Source organism: Acyrthosiphon pisum, chromosome X (assembly GCF_005508785.2).
Source record: "Acyrthosiphon pisum isolate AL4f chromosome X, pea_aphid_22Mar2018_4r6ur, whole genome shotgun sequence".
NCBI lineage: Eukaryota > Metazoa > Arthropoda > Insecta > Hemiptera > Aphididae > Acyrthosiphon > Acyrthosiphon pisum.
In genome coordinates, this window is record NC_042493.1 from 10,981,457 (window position 1) to 10,997,863 (window position 16,407).

Here is a 16,407-nt window from a genome sequence, read left to right on the forward strand (position 1 = left end):
GATGCGCAAATGATATACGACCTTTTAAACGATCGATGCGCAAACGATGTATAACCCAAAAATCGAACGATGCGCAACTGTCTTACAAAAAAGGTCAAAAATAACAATAGTGAAGCGCAAACGACAACTGGCGACGACGTATACCCGCGTATACCCTCCAACACACCACGCCTATGCTATAATGTATACAAAGTTATGGACTGTACCTTTACGCTGCCATTTTATTTTAGTTTGATAACAATATAGGCTATGTGCAATAACTTTTTTAATTTAAACTACAATTAACAACATTTGTGAAATAAATAATAATTATATAAGTACCTAACCATACGAATATAATATGTGCTATACCAGCACACAAAAAATGCTATAGGCATTATAGTATTTATAAAAATAATACTAGTGGTGACTAGAGAGTGGTTGAATGCCGGGTTAAAGGCAAAAACCGGTCATTATAGCCATACAGGTAATCTCATAGATTAAGATTAATAAAAATCTATTTTATCGTACAGCTGATTTCTTATTGTATGAAACCCTAAAATTATTGTTCCTGCCATATTAATAACCGAATATTTCATTTTCCTTTTCTTCAAAGATTGTGTTGTTATATTTATTATTAAAAAAAAAATATGATAAGTGTTTATTTCATCTTATTATGTTAATTATTAAGCAATTTTATGCTAAATGTTATAATAGTTTAAGATACTTGCAGTTATAAAATTATTGATTAATTTATTTATTGAGATACAACGTAATTAAAAATTATTTATATTCAGCCAATACTGATATTTTAAAATAATATATTTGACTGGTTTAAAATTACAGGTTTAATGCTGTATTTTTATTCTTTTGTTATTTTTGAAATAAAATGTCTCATTAATTTGAAAATATTTTATTTATTTATTAATATGTAATAATTTGAGAACAAAATTAATTTTTCCAAAAATTTGCAAGAATTAAAAAAAAAATCCGAAGTCTATTTACACATTGTATTTCAAACAAGACCGGTATACCCTCCAGGTAGAGTAATAATGGTCAGTTTCAGTTTTTTTTTTTTTAAATTAAAATAAAATATAAAAAATACTTTAAAAATTTCTAATTGAAATATGTTGTTGAGTTTATAAATCAATATTGAGGGCTGACTTAAGTTTTGGAGTTATATTTGGTAAGATATAAGAGCTTTCCCTTAGGTGACCACTATTCACCTAGAGGTTTACACTAATAAGAAATCACTATTTTTTATAATATTTCAATAAATGAATCCGTATACTACGAGCAAATAAACAATATTGTTAGTACTTTGAAGAATTTAGTTTAACTACAAGAAAAAAAATGTATATATTAAGTGTGTACTATACTAACAGAAGGACAATTTCAATAATATTAAAGCTTCTATAATTTGTTTTAATTTAATTATAAATAAAGAATAGTTTTATTTTAACATGTTAACTTATACTAGAATATAAAATATTTTTTATAAATTTTGAATCCTTAACTAGGCATTCATTTAATTTAAATACAAAAAAATAAACATTTTATATTATATGTATTCTATACCACCATGGCAGCAAATAAAAACAATTTTATATTAAAGCTTAAAAATTAACAAGATATAAATATAATTCAATATTAGTAGTTTCATTAAATGATAAATATGTTGAAGAAATCATTCAAGTTAGAAGATTTAGTCTAAGAACTTACTATCACTCAAGGTTTGATAAGCCAAAGCATGCATCAATACCATAATATTTAACGTCTAATGCATAATATAATACGATACCAATAACACATGATATACATAGCTAGTATACTGTACTATCATAATTAACAATATTAAAACATAAACAAAGAACAAAGTTGTGAAATTAATCATATCAATACTCCAGTGCTTACAAATACCTCAACTTTAGGATCACACTAACGAGTGAAACCCATCAGGAAAACCGTTTCAAGCGAACAAACATAAATATATGATATGAATGAAGTAATTGAAGTTTAAAGTACATCTTGTATGCTCAGTTATTTAATTATTACAATATCAATAAAACCCAAAATCATGCAAGCAATGCTGGAGCTCGGGTAAGTATCAAAATACTTTTATTAATTATTACAGGATGGTAGTTAAAGACCTTACTGTTTCTTAGTTAGCAGCTTTTGGTTTTATGAAACTTATACTTATTTTCTGGACTAATTGTTGTATTCAGTTTAAAACAAGTTCTCAATTCAAATAGGTGACAGTACATTTAATATTAATTATTATGAATTCTAATAGTTGTATCAATTATTGTTAAATTACTAAGTAGTATGAGTAAAATCTTAATATATCAAATACAGTTAATGTGCAAATCTAAAAAAAAAACACACTTATAAAAATTAGTATAAATATCACCACAATTATTTACAAAAAAAAAAAAACAAAAAAACTAAACAATAAACTAGCTTACTATACTCTTTTTCATATAAGAATAACCTTAGGCGGCAATCAAATTTTTGAGGTAAAGTCAAACTACACCAATTGATAAATCAGTTTAACCTATTGCCACTGCCTGAGATTACTCTTATATTTTACTATATACTACAATAATAAAATATAATTATAATCAGAAATAGTAAACAATAATAAACAACAATAAACTTTAGATATATATGACGATAATAAACAATAATCAATAAATTAGAAAGATATACAATAATAAAATTATGCTAGAAATGTACTATAAAATTTAAAAAAATAAATAAATCAATGATAATTACTATACAACAATCATTTTTGTCACAAATTTAATTCTTACATTACATAAGGGACATTTATTGGATTTTTTCCACATTTTTTTTGCGCATACGTAGCAGCAGTATATATGACCAATTTTCCCATGATTAAACACACCATTTTTAGGCATAATGTAACATATGTTACATATGTTATTACTATTTTCAATTCGAGTGGAAACACCCGGTTGAGAATTTGATGGACTGGATTTCTGAGAATCTTCAAGTATGTTGTATTCTTTTTTTGGCTTGGACATGTTTAAACGTTTGACATTTTTTGTCTTGGGCCGAGGTTTACTCCCAAAAAATTCCATTCTATACTAAAATAAAATTAGAAAATTATAATTAAATAATATATTTTATCATCAGTGTTATACATAAATAAAAATATATTAATTAACTATATTTAATTCTCATAATATAATATATTGTGATGTATGTTACAAGATTGTGAATACAAAATATAATAATGGTCATAATTATTGTCTCCATTCATCATACTGAGTATTATGTTGTAGTCGTGTAGCAAAACCAATTACTTATATTATTATAATATTTTTCAATGATTTGCATATATCATTAAAAAAAAAAAAAGCTTAAATCTGTCTGTTTAAAAAAATCATTTAAAAGCCATTTTACTAATGTATGAATGAAATGTAATTAATATAAGTAATAATTACAAATTATAAGTAATAGTATTAGCATTTTATTTGTTCAAAATGAAAAAAATGATTATGATAAAAATTATGGCATTTTTTTAATAAATATTATTTGAATAATAAGGTTTATATGATATTGTATACATTGAAGTATTATTATTACATACAGTTTTGAATGATACTGTATTGAAGTATTTTTATCCAGTTCAAACATGATGTTTTTTTTATCTATCATAATTAAAACTAAAATTATTATTACCACACTTATATCTATAAATAGTGTTCTTTAATGATTTTGATTATGGTTAATTTTTTTTTTATTATTATTGATAAAAAAAAATTTTTTTTGTAACAACGAAATTATTTATCTACCAATTATTAATAGTTATTTAGTACTACTGGCATACCAACACACACATGTGTGTTGTGTAATTCACCTATAAATAACATGTATAATACATTAAAATTAATGACAAAATCATATCAATTTGCAAATACTTACTCGAAAACAAACAAAACAGTATTGGAAGTAGGGATTGGGGTTTTCTTTCCTGCATTGTAAGCATGTTTTGAAACAGGCGGGAGGTGGTAATTCTGTTTTTGGAGTTACTCTTCCATCAGTGTCAATACAATCAGGATTATATCCATTATCTTGTAAAGTATCATCACAATTTATAATATTATTGGTCACCTACGAAAAAAAAAATAGAATATCTAGTGTACTAAGATGTTGACAATCTTACAAATATACAACATATCAAATTTGTGTTCAGCAGTTCAAGTTTGTGTGATAATTATGAAGTTTGACAATAGGTTAACTAGGTTTCACTATATTATTAACGCTTACTAAACAAAATTGTAACTGCTAAATACAAAACTGTTGTGTTGTATGTTTTTACAACAGCAACAACACTGTGGGTGTGGTATCTTCTTGAAGAATTATTGTAAGTTAAGATGAACATTAAAGATGCTTAAATAACTTATCTAAGATATTTAGTAGTTATAAAGTTATTACAAAGATTGTGAACAAAAACGGTTTGTATTTTACCTTAAAATCTATCAACGTTGAGGAATCTGAAGAATTTGACTCTATATTATGGCACGAAGAAGATGTGCTGACCACATCAAATTCCGTGTAATTAGTTCGACCATTGCAATCGCAGTCGCTTCCACAACTCTTAACTGACGAAAGATCTGCTTCGCTTATTGCTTCCACTAAGAAATCAGTAATATTAATTATTAAATATCCATAGTAAATGTATAGTTGATAATATAAATTGTACAGTAAAATTAAAATTAGATTACAGCAAAATTTTTTTTTCATGTTAATTTAGTAAATATATTTTCTTCACCAATTAAAAACTAATAAATATACATACACATTATTTATTTGTATAATTATATTAACTTAAGGATGTAAGCTGAAAATAAAAATATCCTAGATACAACAAGTATAATGTGGCTCACTCATACACAATTATTAGTTTTTGAGTAATCCATAGCAACTTTTCATTATTGATTAATTAATATTAAAAATAGAAAAATATTTAACATTTTAAAATATTAATCTATAAATGATTTTATTATTTTAAATCAACAATTATATAATATGTTGTATCTGGGCCTGACTATGCTCAACCATAGGCACATCATTTTAAAAAGCTTAAGATAAGATTATCTAGGAAAAATTATCAATTTTTTTCTTTATTTACTAGGTATTTTATTTTCCAAAAATGTATAAATTACAAATAAAATCAAACTATTTAGTAGAAAAGTTTAAAAAAATGTTGCACAAATAATTCAAATCAAATATGAAAAAAATCCTTTTTTAGCATTTTATGAGCAACAGTAATTTATCAATGGTATTTAGTAAATCATTTTCAATTGGTAATAATTATACTTAATAAATATACTTTTTTCAATGAAAACATACAGTTTTAATTCTTTGAAAGCATAATATTTTTTTGAGTATTTCTTGAGACATAAAAATTGAATTTAGAATGAGTAGTTTATGAGTTGTAAGTAGTATCTAAAGTATAGATTTGCGGAGTAATGGACCAATATTTTGGGGAGTCATCACGTACTACTCCACTCCATTAACTTTAAATAATCATAACTCATAAACTACTTGTACTAAATTCAATTTTAATGTATCAAAATACATAAAATAAATATACTGCTTTGGCTTTTGGAATATAAAATTAAAAAATATGTTGCCATATAAAAAAATTAAAAATGCAAAGGATAAAAATATTAATTAACATTTAATTTTTTTAAATGTTTTTTAACTAGGAACCATGTAAACAAATGTTATCAATAAAATGTATGCTTTTTAAAATAATGAGTGCTCAATGATTAAATGATAAATGCATCACCCAGTAAATGTGTATAATTGTTTTTTAATGGTAACAATTTATTCTATTGATGGTAAAATTACAAGAAAAATGTTATGAAATTAACTATTTTGAACTATGTTTTATAGACATATTTGTGTAACTATACTTTATTAATACATTTACCTTTACTTTTAAAATTCAGAATATAGATTTTATAATAATTATTTTCTCATATTTAAAATGTTAGTTTAATTTACGAGGCATATTCAAAAAGTAAGGGCCGTTCGCTTATATTTCCAAATTGACAAGTCGTAAGACGTTTAAACTTGTACATATCTGTACGTGCACTACTTGTGCATTTATTTCAGGCGTTGTTTTGATTCAGTAGTAATTTTCCTATTTGTGCGTACAACTGACAATGTCCGCGATAATTGCTGCTCCCGCCAGCTGTGAAGTTTGCGCTGTGTGCAAAAGGATCTTAAGCTGCTGAAATTCATCGAGAGTTATGCCTAGTTTATGGACCTACTGTGATGAGTGGAGGAAAGATTAGACAATGGTGTCGCGATTTCAAAAATGGACGAACAAATGTTCATGACGAAGAGCGGAGTGGTAGGCCCAGTATGCAAACTCATGAAATTGTTTCTCTGGTGGACCAAAAACTGCGTCGGTTGGCGATTAGTGCCCTGGCTGATGAATTTCGTAACCTTGGACGCACTACTGTCTACACAATTGTCACGGAAAAACTTGGATACCGCAAATTGTGTGCAAGGTGGGTACCAAAAATGCTCACAGACTAGCACAAAGAGCAAAGAATGTCCAGTGGACGAGAAATTTTTTACCACCCACTGTACAGTCCCGACCTTGCACCTAATGACTACTTCCTTTTCTTAGATTTCAAAAAATGGCTCGGTGGACAACACTTTGAAAATGACAAGGAACTTAAGAACGCCGTTGAAAACTGGTTCAATTCGCAGGCGGCGAGCTTCTATGCAGATTGGGTTAAGGAAGCTGATGAAGCGGTACGAAAAATGCTTAGAAGTAAACGGCGATTATGTGGAAAAGTGAAATTGATTAGTAGGAAACTAAATGTGCTAAAAAACCTATTTCATTTGATTATAATTTTTTTATGATAAAACGGCCCTTAATTTTTGAATATGCCTCGTAGTTTAATAATGGTTGAAGCCTGGAGGTTTAAATGACTATTAAAAATTTACAAATAGACTACATCATAAAAATAAAAAGTAAAAACTGTCAAAATATTTAATCAATATATTTTGTTGAAAATAATTACTTGTAGTTTTTGATTGAACACTATGTACACTTTCCGTGACATCTGAATCATCTTCTGTGTTGGAAATCAAATCTTCAGGGCATTGCATAGTATAATTATATATGTATCTCGTCCTTTTGCCCCCCCAGGTGGCATCTTGATCATCGTTCAAATCTATCATCAGAATCATAAAACAAGTTAAAATTATACATTCAATAACTAAAAACAATATCTACATACCATTATTAGTATTCATATCGTTCACTTGTCTTTTCACTGTGTGGACCATATCTAAAATTTAATTTATTTTAAATTAACTATCAGAACATTCTATAACTTCCAAATAAATATGAAAATAACAAACTTATTATAGCAGTAGACTGCGTAATAAGAAATAAAATTGAATTTATTAATGTAACTATTAAAATATTAAATTATATAGGTACCCGTCTTTGCCTGTATCAACTGCTATACACCTGAACGATGTTTTTCAAGTTTTTATTAAGTATTAAGTCTTACCTAATAAATAGTATGACAGAAGTAAATATTTTATTAATTTTCCTATCTAATATTGAATAATAACTATAAATTAAATAGTAATTATTATATACTTTGTTTATTATAACCGACTTAGACACTTAGGTTTTACAATCATAGTTCAAATTTTACCAATCGAATTCCGCGGTTTAACATTAGTTTAACTATTGTAATACGGACCCTTATAAGAGGACGCTACACTCGCGTGTGTTTTCTGTCTTAAACACGCACGACATAGGAAATTGCCGTTCACTATTCTCAATAGTGAGTTGTTAGTTTTGATACTAGAGTGAATAGTCCTATTATCAAACTTTTAGGTAAGAACATTATTTGGGTCTTAGAGTGGGCGATTTTTCGATATTTTCATTTTCGAGAAAAATAAGGGTATGTGAAGTATCAAAAATTAAAAATTCTCATATTTCGCTTGAAAATTAAAATATTAAAAATCGCCCACGCTAAGACCCAGATTATGTTCTCAACTAAAAGTTTGATAATAGGTCATTTCATCCTATCGCCATCAAAACCAATCAAATCCAACCAATTTGCTATGTCGTGCTTGTGTAAGACGGAGACAACACATACGGGTGTAGCGTCGTCTTAATGTGTTGGCTTTATTTGCATGTCACCGGTCAATACAATAATCACGCCAGATAAGCTTATCGATGAACTGAGCATCCAAAAAAATAGAAAACAGGATTTTGTATTATCTAGCTGTGATCTGGCTTAAGTCATCTTTTGGGATCACTTAGGATGGTATGAGCAGTCATCCAACAAATTAGTATAGATACCAATATTTACCATTATTACTCGCATTATTATATATCTTGTGTCAAACCGTAATATAAACAGTCTCCTCACAATTGCCTCAGAAGTATCTGTACGATTTGATCACTTACAATATAAAAATAATTCACAAATTGAGGTTTAACTATTGTGATTCATGTGTTTACTATGTGTGCACAATATAATAAGCTACCTACATTCTGTGTAAATGATCTATGAAATTAATTTACATAAGAGCATCTGCATTAAGGCAGGAATCTGTATATTTTTTGAAATTGATTGAACAACATAAATATAACATTAGAATACCTAGGTTTTATTTAACGAAATTGAGCTCTCATAATTTAATCTATTTATTAAAAACATTTACTTAATTAGACTTTTGATTTCCAAAACTGCAATGTAAAATGAAAATGATAGGTAGGTAGGTACTGTTAATTATGTATTATATTTTCAATAGGTATCAAACAAATTTAATATTCAAGCAATTCAAAACAAAATGTAAAGACTCCCTCGTTTTATTAATTATATAATATATTGGTACCTAGTAGGTATACACAGTCGAAACGCAATAGCTCGTAAACCTACATAACTAGAATTGTATGTTGTCCCTTGAAGTGTTTATAAGTTGTATTCGAAGTATATAACTCAAAAAAGTCAAATAAATTGCTATTCCCATCGAGATTCGGGTCACCGAGACTCGATGTAGGTATTATAATTTATAACCAAGACTCACCGTGAAAAACCCTCCAACAACCAAAACCGCAGTGGAAACTGTTTGCAATGAATACAGTTTCACTGGACGCGAAAACAGTGTCAGAAAGTGAGTTAGAACGTTCGACGCATTCGATAACAATGTTATGACGCGGTCCAAGCTGAAACAAAGTGACGTAGTTAGCACAGTGCACGACGAGTAACTACTAGCGAATGACCATTGGGCATTGAGCGGACACAAAACAACGAGCCTGCCATGACATGTAGCAACATGCGAGTACAAGACGGCTTGTGGGAAGTCTGTAGTTATGTACACAATCGACCGGATGCGACGATTATCGAAATTCTCGATAGTGCTTGGCGTCAATATTATTATTCGACGCGTACAGGAAAAAAGTTCGGGCCGGGTCGATGGCGTTCTTAGACGATCACTTAAAAACTTGGAACTTTAAAACATCAGCAACATCGTTTTGACAACCATTAAACTATTTTTTACTCTGAGCAAACTTCGGGAACACAACACGATAATATTATCCAGAATAAAAAACGTAGAACCAATACTTATAATATTGTTTAACAGCGATAAGCGATTATAATAATAATTATTGATAACGCTAATGATATCTGAGCTGTTTGTATTTTGATGAAACACCTTTGATCCTTTGAGGTTGATTATTTATTAGTTTATTATTTATTATATATGATATTATCATAAAATAGTTCATGTTTAGTTTCATTAGTTGTATATTAGTGTGAATATTTAATTATATAACTTAAAAGAATGGCAGCGCCCTATTTGTGACATATTATTCACAACATAAAAAATGTGTGTTTCACACAACCAATTATGACAATTTTGTGTTGTTAGCTTTAAATTTTAATATCAGAGTGAACTGACTTAAAATAGTGGTATTTAAAATTATATTCAAGTAATGAATTATTTTATACCTATATTAAATTTTAAAAATACTCGTATTACCTACCTATATCGCAGAAACACTGAAATATTGTGATAAAGACAACTTACAAAATACAAACCCATATTTTCTTAACTGTAAGTTTGATAATAGATATAATATACTAAATTAATTTTAATATTAAATTGGACAAAGAGAAAAACAAATAACGTTCTTGTATCCCTCTTAAACACTATAGGTTCACTGAAACCTATACTGGCTACTTGAACGCAATAATATTATTATTTTTGATAATTATTGTATTAACATCAAACATTACACCCACTTGCCACTTACCATGATCAAAAAAGACGTATGTAAACAATTTATTGATTATTATTACTAATATTATATATTTTAATTTCAATCCTTAACAGCGTTTTAATTTGTAAGTAATTAATTAAAAATAAGTTGCTGAAAAAGTAACTAATCTAAGTTATACGGAGAGACCACATTATTAATTTTGTAAAAAAAAAAACTATTTCAACTAGTTCAGATTATCATGAAAATTTGATCCATTGCACTATTGCAAGGAGCTTATGATGTAATTTTTTCAAAAAAATATCTTATTAAGAAGAAGTTATACATACCTACCAAAATGTATGAAACTGTACATTTTAAAATTATCATAACTTAGGTACTTAAAAATAATAGTATCAATAAAAGCCTAGATAATATCTTACCTTTAAATTTTATAAAAATTTTACATTTTAAAAAATTTGTAAATTTTTAATATTGAATATATTAAAAAATATCTAAAATATAAAAAATATGCTCCGACCGATGCAAAGTAGACATGTTGACCAATTCAAACATCTTTACATTTTTTAAATCGAACCACTAGAAGTACCTTAATTTTTGTCAGGTGCTTAGGTCGTTATTCTTATGTTGCACGTGTGTTAGACAAAGACAGCAAATCGCCACATGCAACGCCCTTAAAGGTAATAATATTAATGCGTGTGCTGTTGTTAGTTTTTACAATATTTTTATTTGAAAGCTCATTATGAAAATGTAAAATATTAATACTCATAACTTACTTAAAAATTAAAACATTGTAAAAAAACTTAAGAGAATATATTATGGATAATGTATTTATCTTAAAGTTTGATAATACGTTAATTCACTCCACGTCTTGTATAAGACCGTGATTCACTCTAATATTAAAGCTAACAACAAAAATTGTCCATGTTGTCCATGCGTAAGGCTGAGAGAACACAAAATATGTGAAAATTGTATATAAGAACAAAAATTAATTGGAATAATACTGAAGTATTTATAGTTTATATATCAATTTAATTATAATTTATATTTTTCAGATCTCCATGTTATTGTAGAATAAGTATAATTTTTAAAATATATTCAGTTTATAAGGATACTTAAAACAGTAAAACCTATAACTTTACTTTAAGTCCAAACCAATACAATACTAATTGAAGAAATTTTGCTAAAATTGTAAGTATTTCTGTATTAAATGAATTCTAATAATATATTATTAAAACAAGTTGTAATAATTATGACCAACCTTAACTGTTTCAGAAAATATCCACATATGCAAGATTCCTGGACATTTACAGGTGGCCCTTTTTCCGTGCCAGCTACAGTCAATTTATTTCTATCTATAACCAAATACCTAATTTAAGGAACCATATAACATATTATATTATAATATATTATAATATGTACTAAAATATATTTTATGCCATCATATAATATTATATTAAGACACATTTCAACTTCCCTTCACCCTTCTATACACTTCTATAATTCTTATAATTTATAATAATATATTAATATATTTTTCAATCTATTCGGTTAGTCAATTCTACAAATTTGTTTCATGGATAACTTATTCTAATTTTTTATTATGATGTTCAAGCATTTTTTTAAATCTTTTTCTAATTCATATGCTAGGTACTAATGTTTTTTTAATTATTTGGTAGTTTGGTTTAATTGCATGTACATTTTTTTCTTCTTTGGCCTTCAGTATTTAAATAACTGCAATTATATGAAATATCAGAATTTTCTGGATATTTTTAAGACAGTGATACAATAAAAGTTTGTTGTGGTTGATTTAATATTTTTAAAGTAAATATACCATTATGGCATTATATATGTACATTAACACCTTAAATTTGATACACAGGTAGGTAGAAATAAATTGATTGCAAATCGCTCAAAAAAGATGTCACCACATTGTGCTGACCCCACAATAATAATACTGAATCGTTTTTTAACGTAATAATAATTAGGAGGAATAAATATTAAAATAATGTTAAGATTCTGGGATAAAAATATGGTTTTAAAACAAAGGTACCATAACTTGAACTGATTAAAACTTTCTGTAGTGTATTCAACATTTATATTTATACAAAAATGTAGGTTCCAGTAAAAAATTAATAATTATTAAAAATTAACGACTAGTTACAAATATTTTATCAAACATAGACAATATTTAAATATTGGTTTAGATTTTAAAAAATGTTTTTCTTTAAATCTATGCTTACAAATAACTGAAGTCTAAAATTATTAAAATTGTAACATATAATTATAGTAAATTATGATATGTCCAAGTCAATGTAGCAATTTTGTAACTATAGAATTCAGAGTTCTTGTAAAATGTGCTAAAATGTTTAGCTATTAAGAGTATATAATTAAATTAAATAACTTATGAGTAATGCGGAAATACATAATAAAGCTATTTAATTTAAATTGTACATTATTAATATTCTAATTCATAGTTTTCCATAGAAATAAAACCAAAAGTTAAATTTTCTAATATCAGTTTCTTCTTAAGAGTATGTCATACCCGCATGGGTGGTTTCCGTCTTACAAACATACGACATGGCAAATATTCGTTGACCAGTTTCAATAGTGTGTTGTTAGTTTTAATATTAGAGTGAATTGGCCTATTATAAAATGTAAAGTCAAGATTATTACCAAGGGCCCAATTTAGGCTTCTATTGCTATTATTTTTAAGTAAGTTATGATCATTTTAAAATGTTCCGTTTCAAAAAGGTTATAACTTACTTAAAAATAATAATATCAATAAAAGCATATGTTGGGCCCTGGATAAATACCTTGCCTTTAAATTTTCTCATAGGTCATATCACTCTAATAATCTAGTATCAAATTAATAGCACACTATTGAAACTGATGAACAAAAATTTTCTATGTTGTGCGTGTGAGACAAATCATTCAGGTACGACATCCTCTTAATGTTATAGTTTTACACATAATAGCCTGTAGATATATTACATTCCATTAAACAAATTTCTATTTTTTAAATAACAAAATAAGTTTGATTAATAATATATAAATAATTACATTTTCAAAATATTCAGAATAATTTTAAGGTATTAGCCTATTACCTATTTAGTATTTATTCCATGACCCTATTCACACTGAACCCTTTAAACAGCAGACAAAATTTCAGTGACCGAGAATGTTCAGTATTCAGAAGTTTCACTGTATAATATATATATTATATATTATATAATCGGTGTCTATCGCTCGTGCCTATATCGATATCAGTGCTAAGAGTTTCGTTGCAACTTGCAATCTGCATACTGTCACTAGACTTCCGTAGACCATTGTATTAGTTTTAGCATTGATCTTACAAACCGTATTTTATATAATAATGGTTTAAGTTTTAATGATTCGGTCCGATCTTGTGTGTGCTCTGTGATCATTGCATTTCGTAAATTCCCTATACCCTAAACCGTTGTGGTATATAAGACTGCCTGTCTTAGCACATCCAGGTGTGTAGGTTGAATTGCCTAACTAACAAATGTCAGGCTCGTTCACTATTAGTTTTTGTTTTTTGTATTATTGCCATAAAATGGCCTTTTGAGTACTTACTAATTCGAGTACATACAAGCAGTATGATTGCCATTAAATAATATGTTATCCAATATTTACCAGGAAAACAAATAACAGTGAAGAGCTAATGTATGTCTTTATTATAATAAAATGCATATAACATAAAATTGTGTTACAATTTACAAGTTTTTTATAAAATATAAATTATTTTTTTAAATACTAATTTTTATCAAATATTAATTATTTTTTTAAATACTGATTTTTATCAACTATATATTTAATATGGATTTTTTTTGACAAACATTTTTAATAAATGTATATTTTTTTTATTAAATACTGATTCTTTATCATCTTAATTTAATATTGATTTTTTTATAAAATATAGATTTTTCAAATATTAATTATTTTTTTAAATACTAACTTTTATCATCTTATTTTTAAAAAAAAACACTTATATTTGATAAAACAATTTATGTTTATTTTATAATATAAATTACAATATCTGATATACACTATTTATTGAATAGACATTTTTTTAAAAATATGTCTTATCAAATATAGATTTTTTTAAGTAAATAGTGTTTTTTTTCAGATATAGATTTTTTATTTTTTATGAAATTTACCTCTAAAATTGATTCTATTTTATAAATCTATATAGGTTTCTTATAAATTATTTTTTAAAAACTGAATTTTATCATCATAATTTAATATTAATTTTTTATCAAATATAGATTTTTTTAAATATAAATTAATTTTATCAAACAGATTTTTTTCGAAAATAATGATTTTTTCAACGAGGCGATATAGATTTTTTTAACTGATTTTTAAATACTAGATTTAATATTAGTTTTTTTATTAAATACTGATTTTTTATCATATATAGATTTTTTATCTCCAAGTAATTTGTATTAATTTTTTCAAATACATTTTTATAATTAATTTTTATTAATTTCCGATATAACCAAAAAGTGTATAGTTATCTATTACTATCTAGATCAGTGGTCTTCAACCTTTTTGGACTCGCGACCCACTTTTTTAGGCCCACATTTTTCGCGACCCACGTAAGCTTTGTAGAAAAACAAAGCTAAAATTGCTTAATGCCTATATTGTATACTAATACCTATTATAACTGAATAAACTGAATATACTCTGATTTGATATACATTATATTATAGATTATATAAACTGCATTTTTATTTATTTCATCTATTAAACTTATTTTTTATTTTAAAAATAAGACGTATCGCGACCCAATTTTAAAGCTTACGCGACCCAAAAATGGGTCGCGACCCACCGGTTGAAGACCACTGATCTAGATAAAAAGAGGTTATCTTATATTTTATCTAAAGTCCATTCCTGACCTTGGATGGGGCTGGTGAAACGTTTACCCCGCCCCACCAATGATTTTTTAATTTTTGTGGGGCGTGTTTTTGAGCAGGAATTCTGGGAGTGGTGGCAGGAATTGAGCACTAAATATTGGCGTTGGAAAAAGTTGGAAAAGTCAATTTCCGACCATTGGTGGGACGGGAGACACATGTCCCCAGCCCCACACACAGTTCTTTAGTTTTTGCGGGGGGGTAATTGAGCAGGAATTCCGGAAGTGGTGGCAGAAATTGGCAGGAATTGAGCATATTGACGTTGGAAAAAGTTGGGCCAACTTCAGAACTTTGAAAGCTCGTATCTGAGCTTTGGTGGACTAGCAAATTTCGGGGATGGGCCAACGTGTACTAGCAAATTAATATGAGACTTTTGATACAATTTTGGATTGTTTCGAGTACGGTGGGTGGGCTACCTGAAGTTGGCCCACCCTTGAATAAGGGAGGAAGGAATGACTAGCAAATTACTCTCAAAATATTGGAATGGATTTGGAACAGATTGTGCGAAGTCAGTGGGCCAACTTCGTGGACGTGAACAAGTGCCCATGACGAATACATCATTTTGTATGCGAGTAGTGGAAATTTAAAATGTTTATGCGCATGCGCGAACCGAGCATATTTTCACTGTGCTCAATCCACGTAAATCGGAATCGCCGTCATCGTAACGTCCTGTACCTGTAGTCAGTACTCCTAGCTGACAGCTATACCTACCATAGTCGACAACATCTACAACATCACCTATCAGTTATCACCTATGACAGAACTTCCCTAATATATTTGCTTTATAGTGTAGAATATTACGATGTTACGTATGTTAAATAAATAACTAATAAGTCAACAAAATAATTTTTATTTTTGTCAATAAATATTATGTATTATAATTATTGCTGTAGAGCAATTAAAATATATTCTTTAAAAATATAGGTGGTGCATGTGCTCTGTACTCCATAGCACGAGCCGCCACTGACCAAATCACCATTGAGGTATATATGTTTTTATTTTCCGATATATATGCCGCGAACGACTAGACAGTGGCGTATATAGTATATCAAAGCGGTCAAATTACCATGGCTAGAACATTTATAAAACAGATATACCTACTTTAAACTTAAAAGTAGTAACATATTGAGAAATACAGAAAATAAATAAACTTAACTTAACAAAAAAAAAGATCAAGAGGGGATCTAT

The 16,407-nt window shown here is 27.4% G+C and overlaps 1 protein-coding gene and 1 long non-coding RNA gene across 3 annotated transcripts; one reads left to right on the forward strand and one right to left on the reverse strand.

Moving 5' to 3' along the window:
• Positions 1-1,783: 1,783 nt before the first annotated feature.
• Positions 1,784-9,650, reverse strand: LOC100162540 (protein Mdm4). Of its 2 annotated transcripts, none has more exons than XM_001948367.4 (6): positions 9,091-9,650; positions 7,275-7,325; positions 7,056-7,208; positions 4,477-4,643; positions 3,931-4,119; positions 1,784-3,089 (listed from the first exon to the last, which is right to left on the reverse strand). In XM_001948367.4, the coding sequence occupies exons 2-6, from the start codon at positions 7,321-7,323 to the stop codon at positions 2,754-2,756; spliced, it is 894 nt and encodes a 297-aa protein (XP_001948402.2). In that variant the 5' UTR covers positions 7,324-7,325; positions 9,091-9,650; the 3' UTR covers positions 1,784-2,753. The 2 variants fall into 2 exon arrangements, with proteins under 2 accessions (XP_001948402.2, XP_016656910.1); XM_016801421.2 differs by having other exon boundaries at positions 2,924-3,084.
• A 78-nt stretch (positions 9,651-9,728) lies between these two features.
• Positions 9,729-11,857, forward strand: LOC115033420. The gene is made up of 4 exons (XR_003838764.1): positions 9,729-10,122; positions 10,224-10,337; positions 11,341-11,476; positions 11,561-11,857. It is a non-coding gene; the product is annotated as an uncharacterized LOC115033420 (long non-coding RNA).
• The last annotated feature ends 4,550 nt before the right edge of the window (positions 11,858-16,407 follow it).

Bases quoted from the DNA above. Each gene is read 5' to 3' on its own strand.
- LOC100162540 (XM_001948367.4), bottom strand. From the start codon at position 7,323: ATGGTCCACACAGTGAAAAGACAAGTGAACGATATGAATACTAATAAT. The intron at 7,209-7,274 runs GTATGTAGATAT...TTCTGATGATAG, and splicing joins CGATATGAATACTAATAATG to ATTTGAACGATGATCAAGAT. The intron at 4,120-4,476 runs GTAAAATACAAA...TTTTTTTCGTAG, and splicing joins CAACGTTGATAGATTTTAAG to GTGACCAATAATATTATAAA.